Raw genomic sequence first — 20,953 nt, 5'->3', positions numbered from 1 at the left:
ATGGATATGTGTTCATATAGCTTCATTTTCTCTATCATAAATATGGAAATATAGTCAACAAAAGTCCGATTTTAGATCTCTGAAGTAGGAGACTGATTACATTTCTGTATAGAAAAATACTGATCTGAACGATACCATGAGTACAAATTCAACAAATATCCAAAGTGGGAAACCCTCCAAGTTCTCCACCAGATAAACTGGTAGAGACGATGATACACACCTGTTATTCCAACCCTAGAAAGGCTGAGGAAGGAATATCTAGAGTTCCAGGCCAGCCTAGGCTACACTGTTTCCAGACCAAACTGAGCTACATACTAAGACTCTGCCCTCTGCCCCCTGCTGATAGGTTTTAAAAGACTTTAAAAGGGTGGGAGAATTGTGATGTCCAGAGATACATACCTGGGAGACAAAACAACCAGGATACCGGTACTTTTCAGAAAAGACTGTCAATCCACCAACATGAAATTCAGTTGGAAAGTTATTTTTTGTAGGGTTGCTTTGGGGGCTGATGAAAATGTTCTAGAATTAATGGTGGCTATACAAATATACTAGAAATCATGTGACATAGTAGAGAAAATGATCTTTTAAAAACAGCAATCCTGGAGCTGGGGAGATGGCTTGATGTCTAAGTGCTTGCTGTCCAAGCATGGCATCTAGGGATGCAAGAGACAGGAAGATTCTGGGAGCTCACTGGCCAGCTGGTCTAGCCAAATGGGTGAGCTCCAGGTTCAGAGACCCTGTGTCAAGAAATAAGGTGGAGAGTGACTGGAAGACACTAAGCATCAACCTCTGGTTCCTGTGGCAGCCTCTCTAGAAGCTGCAACTGTAGGCACGGGACACTACCTCAGTCATCTTTCTTGCTATCAGAAATTTAGTGGGCACTCATGCATGCACACACACACACCACATAGAACAACCATCACCCTAAATAAATAAAAAGAACAATCCCAGTTATTTAGATAGGAACATTAACAAGAAATGTAGGAAAATGTATATAAGAAAACCATTTCAGAGCTGACATGGTGGTACAACACCTGTAATCCTGGCACTTTCAAGGTGGAGGTAGAATGGGAATTAGGAGTTCAAGACCAGCCTAGGCTACATAGTGAATTCAAGACCAGCTGGGACTACATGAAACCTTGTCTCGAAACAAAGGATTCGCAGACCCTTTTTCAATTTGGCAACCTGGTGAAAGGCGTATCAGAACTATGATAAATTAGAAATTATGTATGACAATGAGATATACCAGTCATTCAATCAAATTTTTCATGTACCTCAAGTATATTACTAGATTTTCAATTATTCATATCCAAAACACGAGGAAACTCAGGAAGAATGGTTACAAGGAAGTACTTCTCACTTGCTTACTATTCTCATTGTTTAACATGAACAATTTTCTGAAGCTCATGTCTGCAAAGTCACTGAATACCCGGCTTGAAGCAAAGCCATTGGATATTGGTGTGTGGGGGGTGGGGGGGTGGGGGGTATATGTGTATGTATTTGTATAAGTGCACGTGTGCAGATGCACATGCATGTATGCATACATGTGGAGGCCAAAGGTCAACGTCAGATGTCTTCAGTCACTTTCCACCTCACTGGATATTTTAAACATGTAGTTCAGAGGTAATGAAGGTAGAGCAATGGGGCTAGTGCCCTTATAAAAGCAGCCCAGGGAGCTCTGGAGTTCTTTTTGCCATTTAAGGACACAGAAAAGATGTGTCTTTATAAGCCAAGAAGCATGCTGTCACCAAACTCCAAATTTATCAGCACTATGATCTTGGATTTTCCAACTTCCAGAACTGTGAAAAGTTATTTAAGCCACCCAATATATGGCACTTGTTACTGCAGGCCAAGTGAGCTCAAACATTCATCTTTGAATAGCTGTATCATCCTACATAGAAACATAAGTTCTAATGGGAATTAACAGTCTCAAGGGAATATGCAAGATGACACTTGTAGAAACTCTCCAAGATGGAGTAGATGCATAGAGATGTGTTTGTAATTCAAAAGATGCTTGTCATTCTCTGCCACTAGAAAACACCGGTAAGCCTTCATCTCCATGTACCAGAAGTTGAGATTATATTGACATAAATTGGCTGCAAAATATTTCAACAGTATTTCATGGAGTATAATAGTTTTAATATTTTATATATTAAAAAAATCATTGAAGCCAGGTGTGATGGCACATGCCCACAATTCCCGTACTTGGAAGACACACACAAGACAATCAGAAGTTCAAGGCCAGCCTAAGCTACATGAGATACAAAGAAAGAAAACTCAAACAAGGGGTGGGGTGGGGGACTATTCAAGATTAGAACATTGGGAGAAAGCTTAATTTTTCTAATAATGAAAATAAAGCCAGACATGGTGGTGCATGCATACAATCCCACACTTAGGAGACTGAGGCAGGCAAATCTTTAACTTTGAGGCCAGCCTGGTCTACGCAGCAAGTTCTAGGCCAGCCGTGAGACCAGCTTAAAAAGAGAGGGAGGAGCCATCCAGAAGCGGACTCAGCAGAACTGTGGGAAGCAGGGCTGGGCAGTCAGATTAGGAACAGGGCACCCTGGATGCTCTGGGGCTGCTGCCTCGAGGTGTGCTGGGTGCCAGTACTCTTCATCACTTTCATGGTCATCTGGTCCTACTACACCTACGTGGTGGGGCTGTGCCTGTGATCTCCCTGTAACCTCAGCTGACCTGGACAGGCTAAGGACCAGGCTGGCCTCAAACTCACAAAGATCCACCTGCCTCTGCCTCCCAGGTGCCTGGGATTAAAGGCGTGTGTCACCATGCCCAGCAACAGAGCACCAGGACTTTGGAGATGATCTGTTTAACTATCAAATAGCAGAAATCTGGGCCACATGACCACCACCTTCCACATGGACCTGGATGTTCACACCAGCACACTGCTCCTTGCCCAGAAGAACCGGCTTCAGTAACTTGTACTGGACTCAGTCATCTCATCTCTAGGATGTCAGGTGTCACCCTGATGAGGCCATTTCCCATCTGTAGCATGCCGTGGCTGTGGTTATCTGCTTGCATCCAAAGACTAGACACACCTGAAAGGAAAGTGGGGGCCACTTTTTCTGTTTATGCAGTGTCTCATGCAGCCCTGGCTATCCTGAAACAGTATGTAGACCAGGCTGACCTCGAACTCAGAGCTCTGCCTGTCTCTGCCTCCTGTGTGCTTGGATTAAAGGTATGCACCACCATGCTCAGCTTTAAAAAAAAAGAATGAATATAAATGAGACTTGACTTGAAAAAAAAAAAGCTCTTTAACTGGATTTCATGTACCCCTAGATGGCCTCAAATTCACTATGTAACAGCCCTGAAATCCTGGTCTTCCTGTCTCTCAGATCAGAGGTGTGTGCTACCACCATGCCATTTAAGCATTCTGTCAACAGAGCTACATGGCTAGCCTGTGTTGTTTTTGGTTTGTTTTTTTTTTCCCTGAGATAAAGTCTTGTTTAGTTGCCCAGGCTGCCACACTCAACTTGAACCTAGGATCATTCAAGTTTTTTTTTCTTTTTGAGACAGGGTCTCATGACATACCCCTGGCTGGCCTGAAATTCTCTATGTAGACCAGGTTGGCCTCAAATTCATAGATATCTGCCTGCTTCTGCCTCCTGCTGGGATTAAAGGCATGTGCCACCATACTAGCATCAAATTATTTTTGATATAATAAGAAAATAAAGGGGCTTGGGGGGATGGCTCAGCAGTTAAGAGCACTTCTGCTCTTTCAGAGGACCCAGATTCGGTTCCCAGCACCCACAGAGCAACTCCGAACTGTTTGTTGCTCACAACTGTCTGTTAACTCTAGTTCCAGGGGATCTAATACTTCTGGCTTCTATAGCTACCAGGCATGCAGGTGGTACACATACATACATGCAGACAAAACAATTATAAAATAAAAATATTTTAAAAATATGAACTTCAACTAATACCTAAGTCAATTATCAATGAAGCAGATTATATGTAGGACACACATTTTTAAACTATGCCCATGATATGAGACACTGTGGCTATGAGCTAGGGTACAAAATGAAGTTACTGGGTCCTGAGTCAAAAGAAAATTCTAAACTGGCCAATCTCCCAACCCCATGCTACAGGTAGACTGAGGGTAGTTATACAATGGCTTTTCCCTGAGCACAAATATATCATTTTGGAGTTGTTATGACATTTGTGTATGTGTGCCTGTATATGGGTGTGTGTGCCACAGCACACACATAGCACACATGTGGAAGTCAGAGGACAACTTTCAGGAGTCATAGCTCCTACCATGTGGGTTCCAGGAATTGAATTTGCTCAGGTCGTCAGTCTTGGTGGTACACACCCTTACCCACTGAGCCATCTTGCAGCCCCAAATATATCACTTTTGGAGGAAGGACTTAGAACTATTTCAACACAGTAGATCTTTAAGTAACTATTTTATTATAAATGTGCCATAAGATGGAGAGAAAACATTCCCTCAGCATGTGAAGGATCAGACCAGGTCCAGATTGGTTCACTCAAGCTATCATTCCATTTAGAAGAAAGCCCATGTCACCTTGCACTTTCTCTTCAGTCACGCTTTCATGCCCACCACTTCACCCAAACTACCTCTTAGGTAGTTTGATTTCTCAGGGAGATGATTTTCATGGTTTGTTGTTTGAAGAAAGATCAAACCCCAGGGCCTCATGCAGGCTAAGCAAACACTCTACCACTGAGCTGCATTCCCAGTCCCCTCATGTTGCTAAATTTAATGGACATTTCCCAGACCTCAACTTACCTGACCTACCAGCAATACCCAACTGCTCACTTCCTCCTGGAAATGCTTCCTCTTTGGTTTCTACGAAGTGTTTCTCCCTTTTCTGACTCTTTCTCCTGCTTCATGGGCCACCCCTGTTCAGTCTCTTTTGCTGTTTCCTCTTCTTGACCTCTTAATGCTAGAGAGCACCCAAGAGAACAGTCTCACACCTCTCCATTCACACTCTTTTCCAGTCACATCTTAGGTGATTTCATCTAGTCTCATGGTATTAAATACCAATGACAACTTTCACATTTGTATCTGGAGCCTGGACCTCTCCTGTGACCTCCAAATTCACAGAATTATTTGATCTCTCCACTTAGATGCTGAAAAAGTATCAAACTCAGAGCATCTGAAACAAATTCATGATCTTCCCAACACTGGCATGCCTCCATCTTGCTCACCCTATAGATGCCCCCAACCTCCAGCTCAGTGAATGGAATGGATCTATATCAAACCCCCTTCCCACCAAGGCTCAGAAAACATCACAGAAGAGGGGACACAATGTCTCCTGAAATGACAGGCAATTGAACTCATGAACTCTCAATAGCTGTGATTACTGACATTAAGACCTATACAAGATCAATCTAGTCAATATTCCAACATGGATGGTGGGAGACTCACAAGATCCAACTCCTGAGAAGCTACAGGTAGTTTACAGCTGCTGGGGGAGAAAGAGTCAGCTTTCTTCAGGGGCGGGGCCCCTGGCATGTTCCCCATGCTATAATGGACAGCTCTATAACCACATGCATGCAGCAAACATTAATTAGGTTTTATATATATATATATATATATATATATATATATAAAATATGTGTGTATGTGTATGTATATATATATATATATGACATGAAGTTGGGAGGGGAATGGGCCTGAAGAGGGACATGGGAGCTGGAGGGGAGGTAAATACAAAATAAAATGTATTCATGTATGAAGGAACAAACAATTTAAAGAACATTAAGAAAATATGTGTTCTCTTTTGGGGAGTTTTTTTTGTTTTTGGTGTTTTGAGACAAGGTCTCACACCATAGCCTAGGCTGGCCTGGAACTCACTATGTACTACAGGCTGGTCTTGAACACTCAGCAATCCTCCTGCCTCAGCCTCCTCAGTGTTGTGATTAACCCACTTAAAAATATGTGTTCTAGCCAGGCATGGTGGCACACGCCTTTAATCCCAGCACTTGGGAGGCAGAGGCAGGCGGATCTTTGTGAGTTCAAGGCCAGCTGAGGTGCTTTTTTGTCATACTGCATCCCTGCTTCCCTGATGTGCTTATTTGGAGTGTAAGACAATGTTTCAACATACAAGGTAGCATTCCTGGCAGAAGAAATCTGTTTTTCTGCAAGTTACTATTTTCTCTTTGGATTTTTAAAAGAAACTTACTGAGCTTTTGTACATCTCATACAACAGTTCTTAATCAAATTTAGACCCCTTCCCCCATCCATGCCTCTCCCAGTTCCCCCACTGGACCTCATGTTTGAGGCCATACTTTTTTTTTTTTTTTGGTCTTTTTGAGACAGGGTCTCCCTGTAGCCCCAGCTGGCCTGGAGGCAGGCCTAAACTCATAGAGATCCACATGCCTCTGCCTCCCAAGTGCTGGGACTACAGGCGTGCACCACCACGCCCGGCTAAGGCCATACAATTTGACTGTTACCACTCACCTTTTATTCTACTCCCAACCCACTTCCCACTTGTTTGTTCCAACCATGTTATTAATAAGCATGTTATTCTCAAATATATCAGGTATGTTCCCACTTCAGAATATTTACACTTATTATTAAAGATTTATTTTTTATGTGCATGAGTGTTCTGCCCACAGGTACGTGTATGCCTGGTGTCAGAGGCCAGAAGGGTGTCAGCTGCTATGTGGGTGTGGAGGTTCTCTGTAAGAGCAGCAAATGCTCTTGACCTCTGAGCCAGCTCTCCAGCCCTATCTTTAAATTGAGTTTAGGCCACTTAATTAAAGCAAATACAGATGTATTTGCATACCATACTCATTTTAAATGAAAACTACAATCATGATTTGCCTTCTCCAAATATACGTTCCTTCAGGTAGTCCAGCCGAGCAGCCTTTGTTGACATTGTCATAGAGTTCCATTCAAAATAAGGGACCTGCAAAATAAGCAATGTAGTTTTAATAAAAGTTTTACCACTACAGTGTTTTAAATTTTTTTATTTCATTTCATCACCATCAGCTGTACCTCCCTATTAGTTTACTGAAGGACTATATAAGCTTTCTAATGGTGTCCAGAAATTTATAAAAATGTAAATACATTTACAAAATGTAAAAATGATTTGGTCTCTTAAGAGATGCTCAACTGTGAAGCTATGTAACTAATAGTGTGTATATGATTTGTCACCTAGGCATAGAACTGCTTATGTTATCTTTTAGGCTGCTACATTCTTACTGCTTAAAAGGCTAACACTGTTTGCACAAAAAATTGCAGATTTGCTGAGTGTGGTAGCACTGATCTTTGATCCCAGCACTAGAGAGGCAGAAGCAGGCAGATCTCTGTGAGATGGAGGCAAATCTGGTCTATACAGTGGGTTCCAGCCAACCAGAGCAACATAGTAGAACCATGTCTCAAACAATAAGAAAAAAAGAAGAAAAAGTTGATGATTCCCCAAACAGTAGTGAAATCACTTCTGTTAAGGTTTTTTATGCCATCTTATAATAAAATCTGAAAATTCTCTCCTTCTTTTAATTTTTTAAAAAATGCTTTTCTATATACTTTTGATAACGGATTTTGAAGAAATCATATACAATAAAGGATTTTAATAGTACAGTAGATGTAAAAAAAAATTCTGCTTGAAAGAATGTTTTTAAATGTTTATTTGATTTTATTTTGTTTTTTGTTTTTGAGACAGGGTCTCTCTGTAAGCCCTAGCTGTATTGGAACTCACTATATAAACCAGACTGGCCTCAATCTCACAGAGATCCACCTGCCTCTGCCTCCTGAGTGCTGGAATTACAAGCAAATGTCACCATGCCCAGCTATATTAAATGTTTATTTGAAATCAAAGTATTTTGTTCATAAAGTTCAATAATATAAAAAAAAATAGGGGTTAGAGAGATGGCTAATGCTTAAGAGTGCATACTGCACCCAAGTCAGGAGGCTCAAAACCACCTCTAACGTCAGCTCCAAGGGGTCGGAGCACCTGGACTCATGTGAACGTACCCACAGAGATACACACAGACAAATAAGTAAAAATTAATTAAAAATTAATAAAGTAGCTATAAAAACACCAGGGAAAAGTTATCAGCATTACTAGCAAGACCTTAGGAGCCCCATGAGAGTTTACTGAAGCACAGCCTTAAAGCCCTTGGAAGTAACTGAGTCTTTCCTCCTGACACTGTCTAAAAGACATTTTGTGTCTCACAGCTCCCTTCACCCCTATTCCTACACCACCAACAAAAGGCATTTACCCCCTACTTACTCAGTTTTTTTTGTTTGGGTTTTTTTCATTTTTTTTGGTCTTTTTTGAGACAGGGTCTCCCTGTAGCCCGAGCTGTCCTGGAACTCACTATGTAGACCAGGCTGGCCTTGAACTCACAGAGATCCGCCTGCCTCTGCCTCCCAAGTGCTGGGACTACAGGCGTGCACCACCACGCCCGGCCCTACTTATTCTTTTATATACATTAAACTTTTCTTCTTTTAATGCCTGACATGCAGAAAATATACAAATCAATAAAAATGTTATTTTGAGACAAGGTCTTATTATGTAGCACTAGCTAGCCTCAATCTCACAGAGATCCACTTGCCTCAGCCTCTTGAGTGCTAGGATTAAACAACTACACCTAGTTGTTTGTTTTGTTTGAGATAGGGTCTCACTACTTAGTTGAGCCTAGCCTTGAACTTGCTATGTAGCATTTGTGTGCTAGATAGCTTCAGATGACAATTTGGCACACCTGGTTAGACCTCAATTGAGAAGCTGTCCCCACTGGATTGGCCTGTGCCCGTGTTTGTTGGGCATATGCTTGACTGTTGAGTGTCATGGGAGGGCCCAGCCACTGTGGGTGGTACCACCCCTGGGCAGGTAGTCCTGTGCTGTATAAGAAAGCAAGCTGAGCACAGACCAAGGGAGCAAGCCAGTAAGCAGCATTCTTCTGTGGTCTATACTTCAGTTCCTGCCCTGAGATCCTGCCTTGACTTCTCTCAGTGATGAACTGTGATGTGACCTGGGAGTTGTAAGATAAAATAAACCCCTTTCTCCCCAAGATGGTTTTGGTCAGTGTTTTTATCACAGCAATAAGAGGGCTAGGACAACAGGCTAGCCTCAAACTTGAGATCCTTCTAAGTATTGAGATTATAGGTCTGCACACCATGCCTTTTAAAAAAAAAAAGTATATTTGTATGCATGCATGTATGTGTATATGATATAGCAATATGCACATGAGTGCAGATATATGTGTTCATATGTGCAGGGAGGGCAGAGAAGGTGTCCTACTCTATCATTTTCTGCCTCATTCTCTTGAAACAGGGTCTCTTTACTGAACCTAGAGATAGGCTGGTGGCCAGCAAACCCCAGAGATCCTCTGGTCTCTGCCCCACAAAGTGCTGGCATTACAGGCTCACTCACCCATGTCTGACCCATCATGCCTTTTTTGTTTTAAGACAAATTTTTTTTTTTTTTTTTTTTTTTTGGTCTTTTTAAAACAGTGTCTCCCTATAGCCCCAGCTGGCCTGGAACTCATTATGCAGACCAGGCTGGTCTTGAACTCACAGAGATCCGCCTGCCTCTCCCTCCCAAGTGCTGGGATTAAAGGCATGTGTCACCAAGACTGGCATACTTCAATTTTTTTAATTAAATTTTTGCAATTTTCATATAATATACTTTGATGGTATTTAGATCCCTTCCCCTATCTGCACCTCCCTTCACTGTATTTGCGTCTGACTTCTGTCCCCAAACATCCTTCGGTGTGGGTCTATCCACTGGGCCCACCAAGAGTCCCATCCCTGTACAATTCATCATGCCTTTTTAGAGGCTTAGTTACATGAGTGTTTCATACCTGAATCACATGATAGCCCAAAATTTCCAAGTGTCGTTTTTTCATAGCAGATTTTCCCTTTAAATGAGGGAGGTTTATACAAAAGGCTTTTAAATCCAAAAATTCAAAAGCAATCCTACATAAAATAAAAATAAATACTTATTTCCAAAATCTAAATGAGAAAGTAACCACAAGCTTTCAGGAAAAAGAACATATCTATATAAACAAAAGCTAAATGACTATAAATGAGGAAAATACCAACGATTTTTTTGTTGTTGTTTTCTTCCTTTAAAAAATATTTTTATTTCATGTTTCAGTGTTTCACCTGCATGTATGTAAGCGCACCATGTGTGTGCAATGTCCATAGAGGCCAGAAGAGGGCATTGGGTCCCCTACAGTTGTGAATGGTTCACAACTGAACCATTGGGTGCTGGGAACTGAAGCAGGTTCTCGCCAAGAGCAGCCAGTACTTTTAACCTCTGAGCTATCTTGCTATCTTTCCAGCCCTGTTTTGTTCTTTTATTTATTTATTTATTTATTTACTTATTTATTTTTTGGTCTTTTTGAGACAGGGTCTCCCTGTAGCTCCAGCTGGCCTGGAACTCGCTATATAGACCAGGCTGGCCTTGAACTCACAGAGATCCACCTGCCTCTGCCTCCCAAGTGCTGGGATTAAAGGTGTGCACCACCACGCCCGGCTTTGTTCATTTTTTTAAGGCAGGGTCTCATGTAGCCCAGGCTGGCCTTGAACTACTAATCCTCCTGCCTCCATCTCCCAACTGCTAGGACTACAGACCTGAGCTACCACATACATTTCCAAATTATTTTTCTACTTCTAAGAAATTAATAACTGGAGACTGGAAAGATGGCTCAGCAGTTAAGAGAACTGGCTGCTCTTGCAGAGGACCTGGGTTCAGTTCCCAGCACCCACACGGTGGCCAACAAACATCCATAACTCCAGTTCCAGGGGATCCAATGCCCTCTTCTGGCCTCTGTAGACTGTGCACAACACAGGTGCCATAACGTATGTTGGTAAAACACTCATACATATAAAATAAAAATAAAGAAGTTAGTAACTAATAAATCTGTTCATTAAAAGAAATTATAGTTAAACATCCCCCAGCTTTCATCAATTTCTTTATCCATCATGTACTTACTATGTGGCTTCTTTCATAAAGAATTTATATATAAAGATAAAGCAGCATAGCTTATGGTCGAACAGAGAATGCATGAGGTATAGTAACAGTGCAATAGAGAAAGTAGCTAAGTGCTATCATAGTAGAGAGGCAGGGAAACACAAAGTAAGAAAATACTACACTTCCAGTTGAGGACAACTAAGTCATCACTTAGTTACCAAGGCTGCTGGGCAGTGGGTAGAAGGTAGGCTATTAATGTAGAAGGCACAGCAAAGGCAAAAGCTCAGGGAGAGACAGCACAGGCCGCTGAAGAGCAGTGCTGATGATGCTACAACCAGCCCTTGCTACAAGTTAAACAGTTCAATAAAAATCCTAAAAATAAAACAGAAATTACCTCTCGGCTCCCGGCGGAAGGCTTGCTTTAACTCTTTGAGTATTTAATTCCCAGTCCATTCCCGATGTTTTCCCCAAAGTTATGCTATGGCCTCCATAAGGAAGAGGTTTTTTTCGTTTATCCAAAATACATTCAAAATCTTTAAGAAATATAGAAATCAATAATATAAATTAGGCAAATTCTAACTGCCCAAAGTTTAAAGTATATTTTAAATGTACTAATATATATGCACACATACATACATACAATAAAGAATGATATATCTCTAAGATTATTCAACCCATTTTATAAGATCTGTTCCAATGGTACTTATCTTTGAAAATCAATAAATATAGCCAGGCATAGTGGCACATACCTTTAATCCCAGAACTTGGGAGGCAGAGGCAGAAGGATCTCTGTGAATTCAAGGCCAGCCTGGTCTACATAGTGAGTTCCAAGCCAGCCCCACTACAGGGAGACCCTGCCTCAAAAAGACCAAAAAAAAAAAAAAAAATCAGTAATTATCAACAAGTAAGTATTAATAAACTACAGCACAGCACATGGCTACCTACATTGAGCACTGAGGTAGGCCAAATCATATTAAAGAGTTTGCTTTAAGCCAGGCATAGTGATGAATAACTGTAATCTTAGCACTTGGAAAGCTGAAGCAGGAAGATCACGAGTTCAGGCTGTCTGGGCTAGTCAGACTGCCTCAACTTTTAAAAGTTTTAGGGCCGGGTGTGGTGGCGCACACCTTTAGTCCCAGCACTTGGGAGGCAGAGACAGGCAGATCTCTGTGAGTTCAAGGCCAGCCTGGTCTATGAGTTCCAGGCCAGCTGGGGCTTCAGGGGACCCTGTCTCACACCACACACACACACACACACACACACACACACACACACACACACACACACACGCGCGCGCGCGCGCACATACACACACACAAAGTTTTACAGGCTGGAGAGATGGCTCAGTGGTGAAGAGTACTTACTGCTCTTCCAGAGGACCTGAGTTTAGTTCCTAGCACCCACAAGGCAGCTAACACCTGTCCTTCACTCCAATTCAGGGGAACCAAACACCCTCTGGCCTCGGTGGGCACCAGGTATGCACAAGATACACTTCAATAACATAAAATAAAAATCTTTAAAAATTTTATTGTAATATATTTAAGTTTCTTGGTCACATTTGGAGGATGCTAAAACAACCGTTTATCTAAAGACCAGTAAAAACAAAGACTCAAGCACTTATCCTCTTTCCTTTAAGAATTGCACATAAAGGAACCTAAGTTGGTATGGGAACATTTTCTTACACAAACTGTAGCTATCAATTTAGATGAAATGGCAAATGCAGAAAACCGCTGTTTGACATCTCATCTCTTGTGAATGCTAGATTTAGGCAAGGAGTGATTGCTAATGGCTATTAAATATAGAAGACAAAGCTCATGAGAGAACTTTCTACCAAATGATTTAGCCTAGCCAACATTATAAACCCACTGTTGAGTGATTTTTGATATGATGCAATAAGAAATACCCACCATCTGTGCAGCAGTGTGGCCAGAAACCAATAAGCTAAAATTCAATAAAGCACCAACCTCCAATTACTGGTTTACAGGAAATGCTAGAGCCAACACCAGCATGGTGAATGACACCAGGGGGTTACGATCAGAAAAGTCTAGGTTATGAAATGTTTTTCAATAAATTGTAAGAAGATGAGAAAAACAGAATTGAAAAAAAGACAAATTGCAAGGCCAGCTTGGTCTACATAGTGAGTTCCAGGCTAGCTGGAGCTACAGGGAGACCCTGTCTCAAAAGACAAAAAAAAGAAGAAGAAAAAAGACAAAATTAACCAAATGCAATGGTTGGATCCCAACTCAAACAAGTCATAAAATAAAACATGTAAGAAACAATCACGAAGGCTGTATGATATTAAGAAAGTATAAATGACTATAGAGGCAATGATGTGGTTGTGTGTTTTTAAAGCTACATTTTCTCTTCTGGTACATATGTCATATGTTGAAATGATACACTGTATGTGACTTGCTTGAAAATGACTAGGAGGAGGTCAGTGAGTGAGTGTTAGTGACAATTGTCAATTGTTAACTAGATGGGATTTTTTTTTTTTTTTTAAATGTGTATGAGTGTATTGCCTGCATGTATGTGAGTGCACCCGTGTCGTGCAATGCTGCGGAGGTCAGAAGAGGGCTTCGGGTTCCCCTGGAACCGGAGTTAAAGACGGTTTGTAGCCGCCATGTGGATGCTGGGAATCGAACTCAGCTCCTCTGCAAGAGCAGTCAGTGATCTTAACCGCTGAGCCATATCTCCAGCCCCTCCGCCCCTTTTTTTGAGACAGAATCTTGCTATGTTGCTAGCCTAGCCATGAATCCCAGAGTTCAATTCATCCTCCTGCCCCCGCCTCTTGAATAACTGGGCTACAGGTGTGTGCCACAGCTCCCAGCCTTATTCCATTTCTGGTCTTTTGTTTGAAATGTTTCAAAGCCAGGCATGGTGATGCACATCTAAAATCACAGCACTTGGCAGATGGAGACAAGAATACTACAAGTTTGAGACCAGCCTGAGCTACATAGATTTTTTTATCTGAAAAAAACAAGAAGCAAATAAAAAATAACTACTACTGTTTCTGGGGCTCCATTTTCTCATTTATAATTTATACATCTCCTGGTACATAAGTTATTATGTGCATATAAACAAACACATATACACACAGCACATAAAATAGTTCCTAGCAGATAATAAGCATCAGATTTACATTTATCTGTTACCATTGTTACATAAAATTGCAGCAGGACAGATATATCCAATCAGCACAAAACCTCATGTATTGATTAAATCACAGCACACTCATCCAATGAGATATGCAGCCACTAAAAAATGTTAAATATTGTTGCCATAGAAAAATATTTACAACATACAAAATGTTATAAAAGTGCTATAATCCAAACTTGATATAATGAAACTTAATCACCAGTGTGATGGCCTTAAGAGGTGAGGTTCTTTAAGAGATCATTAACTCGGGGGCTGGAGAGATGGTTCAGCAGTTAAGAACACTGGTTGTTCTTGCAGAAGACTGGGGTTCGAATCCCAGTACCCACATGGCAACTAACAACTGTCCTAACTCCAGTTCCAGAGGATCCAACATCCTCTTCTGTCCTCTTCAGGCATTGCACAACACGGGTACACTTACCTACATGCAGGCAATACATACATATACATAAATAAAAATAAAAATCCTTAAAAAAAAAAAAAGATGTGATTAACTCATGGCACAGCCATCATTTACAAAGAGGCTGAAGGAAAACAGTAGGCCCTTTCTTACCATTCTGTTCTGTCACATAAGGACACAAAATTCAAGGTGCCATCTTAGAAGCAGACACAGAGCCCTCTCCATACATAGAACCTGCTGGTACCTGAATCTTGGACCTCCCAACCTCTGGAAGTGTGAGAAATAAACTTCTGTTGTTCATAAATTACCCAGTCTCAGGAATTTTGTTACAGCAGCATGAATGGACTAAGACAAATACTATGAAATAAGTTATTTTTAGTTTTACAAGTCAGTTAGAAAAACAGATAACAAAAGTAAACAGTAGGGCTAGAAAGATGGATCAGAGATCAAGAGTACTCTTGCAGAGGACTGGAGTTTAGTTCCTAGCACCCACATGGAAGCTAACAATTGTCCACAATTCCAGTTCCAGGGAATCCAATGCCCTCTCAGACCTCTGTGGGCATTGCACAACATGAGTGCACTTACACACATGCAGGCAATATACTCATATACATAAAATAAAAATAATAAATTTTTTTTAAACAAACACTGACTATAGCAAAAATAAAGTCTCTTTCTGGTTCTCTGTGCTTGCTTGTTTTACTATGCTAAATATGTATCATGTGACTTTGTTTTTCATTTTTGAGACAAAGTCTCACTACACAACTCAAAGTGACTTTGAACTTGGTATGTAAACCAAATTGGCCTGGAACTCACAATCCTCTTGCCTTAGCTTTCCAAGTGTGGGGATTACAGACATGTGCTAATAGCCCAGCATTCATGTGAGTTGTTTTGGTTTTTTCTGGGTGTTCATACCTCATCCCCCTGTACAAATATTACCAATCACAACCAATTCTATTTTCTTTTTTCTTTTTCTTTTTGAGACAGGGTCTCCCTGTAGCCCCAGCTGGCCTGGAACTCACTATGTAGAGCAGGCTGGACTTGAACTCACAGAGATCCACCTGCCTCTGCCTCAGGAGTGCTGTGGTGTGTGCCACCACACCAGGCCTTCTTTGTTTCAGGGACAGGGTCTTGCAATGCTACCCCAGCCTCCTGAGTAACTAGAATTACAGGTATGTGCCACCATGTCCAGCTAGGAGCTGTTGGATGATCCAGAAATATTCAGTGGCTCTGAATCTGGAAATTGCTTAGCACTGGTGAAGATTAACCTTAATTTTTTTTTTCTAAAAAAACAGCAAAATACTGATAGTTATCAAAGCTGAGTCATGGGAATGAACTTGAAGACTCAATGTATTTTGTCCACTTTTGTCAGTTTGGAAATTTTCATGAGAAAAATCTGAAATGAAGTTGTAAACCTTTCTTTTTAAAATTCCAACTAATTATATGACTCTATTCAAGTCAGTATGGTCTTCTGAAAACAGCTAATTATCTACCAATGACTTACCTACTCTGTAGTAATAAGGCGAAAAAGCAGAAGCTTTTACGTAATTCACTCCTCCTAGGACCTCTGCTAACATTTTGTAAATCTGTTGTTTTGCTTCATTCATAATCCCAGCATCTTTAAGAAAATAAAAATAGTCTACTTAATTTTTGAATGAAAATCATCTTAATTGTACAAACTGAAAAATATATTTTTACTAAGAGCCTCAGGACTCATGGTGAGGTGGCTTATGGGGTAAAAGCTTACCTCGAAAGTTTGAGGACCTGAGTCTGATCCCTGGAACCCATGTAAAGGCAGAAGGAGAAAGCCAATTCCACAAAGTTGTCCTCTGACCTCCACACACACACCACTGCACACAAGTTACCCCCACCCCATAACAGTAAATATAAGAACCTCAATGTAATACCATATGTAATAACACTAAATTCAATAGGAGACCCGTTCTTGCTCTCTAACAAGTAGTTTAGTGTCCCAGTTAAAAATTCCCATAAAACAAATTTTACAAACTATCACCTAAAACATTAAATATATCAGAGGTCTCCTGTACCCTAGTGTCATATTTAGATTTAATGATGATAATAACAATGCATTACCTAAAATCTGCTTTAGGCTTAATCTGTACTCTTTTACCAAAAGAAAACTCAAACCTTTATTATACTGTTGTTGACAAAATCGGTCATGAAACCATGGAATTTGAAACTCAGGGCACTCCAAGCAGACTGCTCTATTTAACTCCATAAAACGAAACAGGACACTTTTACGTAGAGATGAAGATAAAACTGAAATTAAAGACAAATTATCAATGGATTTTAAGCTGAGACCTAGCAGGGACCAATAGCTTTTTCATATTATTATTTCTACAGTTGGTTGATACTTTTATTCTCACAGGATAAAATTACTTCATTTGTATACAAATGCTTAAAACATTTTAAAACTGTTACATTTGGTAACACAAGACCAACTTCTACACTTGGTAAATTTTAAAACTACACTTTAAAAAATGCTACCAAGAATTTTCACTGGACTTTATAATATTCCATATTTTGGAATTTATCTTCAGGAAACATTAAATAGTCATATGTGACAATTCATCATTTATAATGAAGCATTGGAAACAACCTATAAAATAAACAAGTAAAGGTCCCCAATGGAGCTCAGTGACAGAATGCCTGCAGTGCCTGCATAGCCCCTGGGTTCAATTCATAGCACTGCATTAAAAAAGGGGGGAGTTCAAGATAATAAATAAGCTTTGTTTTTTTTGTTTGTTTAATTTGAGACAGGGTCTCCCTATAGCCCCAGCTGGCCTGGAACTCACAGAGATCCACCTGCCTCTCCCTCCTGAGTGCTGAAATTAAAGGCATGCACCCATCATAAATAAATTTTATTATAGCTATATAATAGCATGTTATGTATCCAATAAAAATATGACATTAAGGCCGAGTGTGGTGGCACACGCCTTGAATCCCAGCACTTGGGAGGCAGAGACAGGCCAGCCTGGTTTACACAGTGAGTTCCAGGACATCTGGGGCTACAGGGAGACCCTGTCTCAAAAAGACCAAAAAAAAAAAAAAAGACATTAAAAAATGACATTAAAATATTTAATGACATGGAAAATTGTTCAAAATATAGCTCAATGAAAAAAGCAACATAAAAAGTGAAGATACTTTAAAACTCCATTCATTTTAAAATATACTTCAATGTATAAAATTTTACATAAGATCAGGAGTAAAACAAGAAATACTCCAAACACTTGGGATGGGGCTCAGTGGTAGAGTATGTGCTTTGCATGCAAGAGGCCCAATCCTTAATTAATTTTAAACTTCTATGTGTTTCCCAAATTTTCTAGTATCATGAATTCTTTTTTTGTTTTAATTTTCTTTCTTTTTTTTTTTTTTTTTTTTTGACAGGATCTCATCATGAAGTTCTGACTGGCCTGGTTGACTTAAAGCTTGTAGCCATCCTCCTGTCTCAGCCTCCCAAGTGCTAGGATGATAGGCATGTTTATACTATATTTATATGTTACATATAATTATGTATAATTACAATCTCCCAGTCCTAGAAATGAATCCCAGGATTTCACAAATGCTAGGTAAGCATTCTACCATTAAAGGATATCCCAGTCAGTCATAAAATGTTTTTATTAACAAAAAAAATTAGCCTTTAAATGCTTCATTATAAACTGAGCTGAAACCTGTACATAAAGATCAAGTGATAAATTTAAAAAGTAAAATGTAGATACATACTTTCAAGTTGCGAATCTAATTTGGCTAAGAATTCAATGTTAAAAATTTTCTTTAGCAGATCTTCTGGAAAATATTCAATTGTAGCGAAAGAAAAAGCAAGAAACACTAACTTAAGAGGATCCAAAGTACCTAAAAAAGTAAGTTAAAAATTATAATGTACAGCTGCTTCACATCTATGAAACAAAAAACAAAAACAGGTAAGTTATTCAGATAAAGCCAAGTTTATAAAAAAAAAAAGAAAAAAGATATAAAAGAAAACAAATTATATAAACACAGCATTCACAAAACTAATCTACATAGTTACAAGCCAACAGTAATGTACGGGGTGGAGGGGAATGCGTAAGAAAGATGTACAAGAGAGGAGTACTGTGAACTGGGCATGGTGGCATAGCCTTTAATCCCAGCACTTGGGGGTGGGGGTGCAGAGGCAAGTGGATCTTTGTGTGTTCAAGAACAGCTTGGTCTATATAGTGAATTTCCAGCCAACTGGGCCTACATAGTGAGGCCCTGTCTATAAATAAATGAATAAATAAATAAACAAGTAATTTTGAGAGAGAAAAAGTACTGTGGTAATACTGTTTCTTCATCTTAGTACAATTCCCTGGACAATTCAATCTATGGAAATTCAACTCATACAAAGGTTATATGAATATTACTGTTATTATACTTTAAGTTGCCTTGAAAAGAGAAAGAGTTGAAAACGAAAAGACAGTGATATGTAAAAACTGATCCAGCCTCTAGAATAATAGTTCTCAGAATGTGTATCTGTCTAAGCACTTCATATGTATGAATTCATTTCTGAACACAGCAGGAACAGGTATCAGTCTGCCTGATAAATTAGTATAGAGAAGCACTGAGGAAAGAAATGGATTGCCCAAGGCCACAGAGTTAGCAAGCACATGGTGGGGTTTAACTCAGACTCCAGTGCTAGCAGCCAAAGTTGCTGTGGGGATCTCAAGACTTGCAGCTAAGTGTACACACACCAATCAACTCTTACCTCACACTTCCTCCCTTATGTTACCTACAGCATACCAGGTAGCCCATGCTTGAAAATTATTCACCTGATTTACTTCATTCAAGAGATATTTGTTATATTTTGGAAGGGGGCAAACTAACATGACCCACTGGCATGAGATTTTTTTTTTTTTTTTTTTTTTTTTTTTTTTTTTTTTTGTCTTTTTGAGACCAGGCTGGCGGTGAACTCACAAAGATTCATCTGCCTCTGCCTCCCAAGTGCTGGGACTAAAGGTGTGGCCATGAGAATTCTTATAAAGGACAGAAACAACAAACTTAAAATATGTACAGGCATGGTGGCACATATCCATAATTCCAGCACTTAGGAGACTTAAGCAGGAGGACTATACAAGTTTGAGACCAGCCCTGCTACATAAGTTTCTGGTCTGCCTAGGCTAATGTGAAATTCTGTTTCCAAAACCAACCAAACAATCAAAAATCCTTCCTTTTGGATTTCTTTGCTGATTTACTTTTAAAAGAAAGACCAAATCACAAATGAGGCTAATAGCCAAGCATGCAGTTATACAACTGTAATCTCAGCACCTGGAAGGTGAAGACAGGAAAATCAGAAGTTCAAAGCTAGCCTCAGCTACATATAAAGTTTGAGGCCAGTCTGGGCTACATGAGATCCTATATCATTACACGCTTGAACACACACACACACACACACACACACACACACACACACACACACAGAAACATAAAAATAAGGAGCCTAGCAGGAATGATTTCTATCAACTATCCTGACAAAATTACTCTTCATTCAAAATAAGGAAAATTCCATTTATTTATTTATTTATTTAATTTATTTTACTGGAATTGAACCTAGAGCCTCATCCATACTGGGCAAGTGCTCTACCAATGAGATATATTCCCAGCCTGCCCTTTTTTGTTGTTGTTGTCTTTTTGAGACAAGGTCTCCCTGTAGCCTCCAGCCAGCCTGGAATTCACTATGTAGAACAGGCTTGAACTCAGAGATCCACCTGCTTCTGCCTCCTGAGTGCTGGGATTAAAGGTGTGCACTACCATGCCTGGCATTTTTTTTTTTTTTTTTTTTGGTCTTTTTGAGACAAGGTCTCCCTGTAGCCCCAGCTGTCCTGGAACTCGCTATGTAGACCAGGCTGACCTTGAACTCACAGAGATCCACATGCCTCTGCCTCCCAAGTGCTGGGATTAAAGGCATGCACCACCATGCCCAGCTATGCCTGGCATTTTTACACTGTTTTAACAGATGCAAAATAACACCTGAGCAGCAACTCTTCAGATAATACATAAATATCTACCTAGGCTCTTAAGAAATGTTTACTTTGAACCCACATAAAAATCCAGCTTACTTTTTCTTAATTGTGATGGTTTGAATGAGAATGTCCCCAATAGGTTCCAAGTATTCTAACATTTTGTCCCCAGTAGGTGGTGGTGTTTGGGGAGGTCTTAGAGGGTGTGGCCATGTTGGAGGAAGCACATCACTGGGGGGCAGGCTTAGAGAGTTCTTAAACCTTGCCAGATCTCTAGTTGTGCCCTGTTCCCTGTGCCTGCTTGAAGATGTGAGTGCCTAGCTTCTGCTCCTACTCCAGCCACCTCTGCCACCATGCCTCCCCGCCATGATGGACTCTTGTCCCTTTGGAACCATAAGCTAAATAAACTCTTTTCTAAGTTCCCATGGTGTTTCTATCACAGCAATGGAAAAGTGACTAATACAGTAACTGGTACCAGAGAGTAGGATGTTGGCTGTGAA

At 40.2% G+C, this 20,953-nt stretch overlaps 1 protein-coding gene across 2 annotated transcripts in view; it reads right to left on the bottom strand.

Annotated features, from left to right (window-relative positions):
- Nucleotides 1–6,304: 6,304 nt before the first annotated feature.
- The window catches only part of Fastkd1 (FAST kinase domains 1), a 39,401-nt gene continuing 24,752 nt past the window's right edge, over nucleotides 6,305–20,953 (bottom strand). For both annotated transcript variants that reach the window (XM_008837806.3, XM_029565782.1), the window contains exons 9-14: nucleotides 18,205–18,333; nucleotides 16,609–16,740; nucleotides 15,965–16,078; nucleotides 11,302–11,440; nucleotides 9,793–9,907; nucleotides 6,305–6,893 (exon numbers count right to left, since the gene is read on the bottom strand). In XM_008837806.3, coding sequence (XP_008836028.1) covers nucleotides 6,798–6,893; nucleotides 9,793–9,907; nucleotides 11,302–11,440; nucleotides 15,965–16,078; nucleotides 16,609–16,740; nucleotides 18,205–18,333 — 725 coding nt within the window. In that variant the 3' untranslated portion in view covers nucleotides 6,305–6,797. The remainder of the gene's footprint in view (nucleotides 6,894–9,792; nucleotides 9,908–11,301; nucleotides 11,441–15,964; nucleotides 16,079–16,608; nucleotides 16,741–18,204; nucleotides 18,334–20,953) is intronic.

Source organism: Nannospalax galili, unplaced genomic scaffold (genome assembly GCF_000622305.1).
Source record: "Nannospalax galili isolate Female #2095 unplaced genomic scaffold, S.galili_v1.0 scaffold1398, whole genome shotgun sequence".
Classification (NCBI taxonomy): Eukaryota; Metazoa; Chordata; class Mammalia; order Rodentia; family Spalacidae; genus Nannospalax; species Nannospalax galili.
Note: the sequence above shows the minus strand (reverse complement) of the source record. Positions and strands in the feature narration are given on the sequence as shown.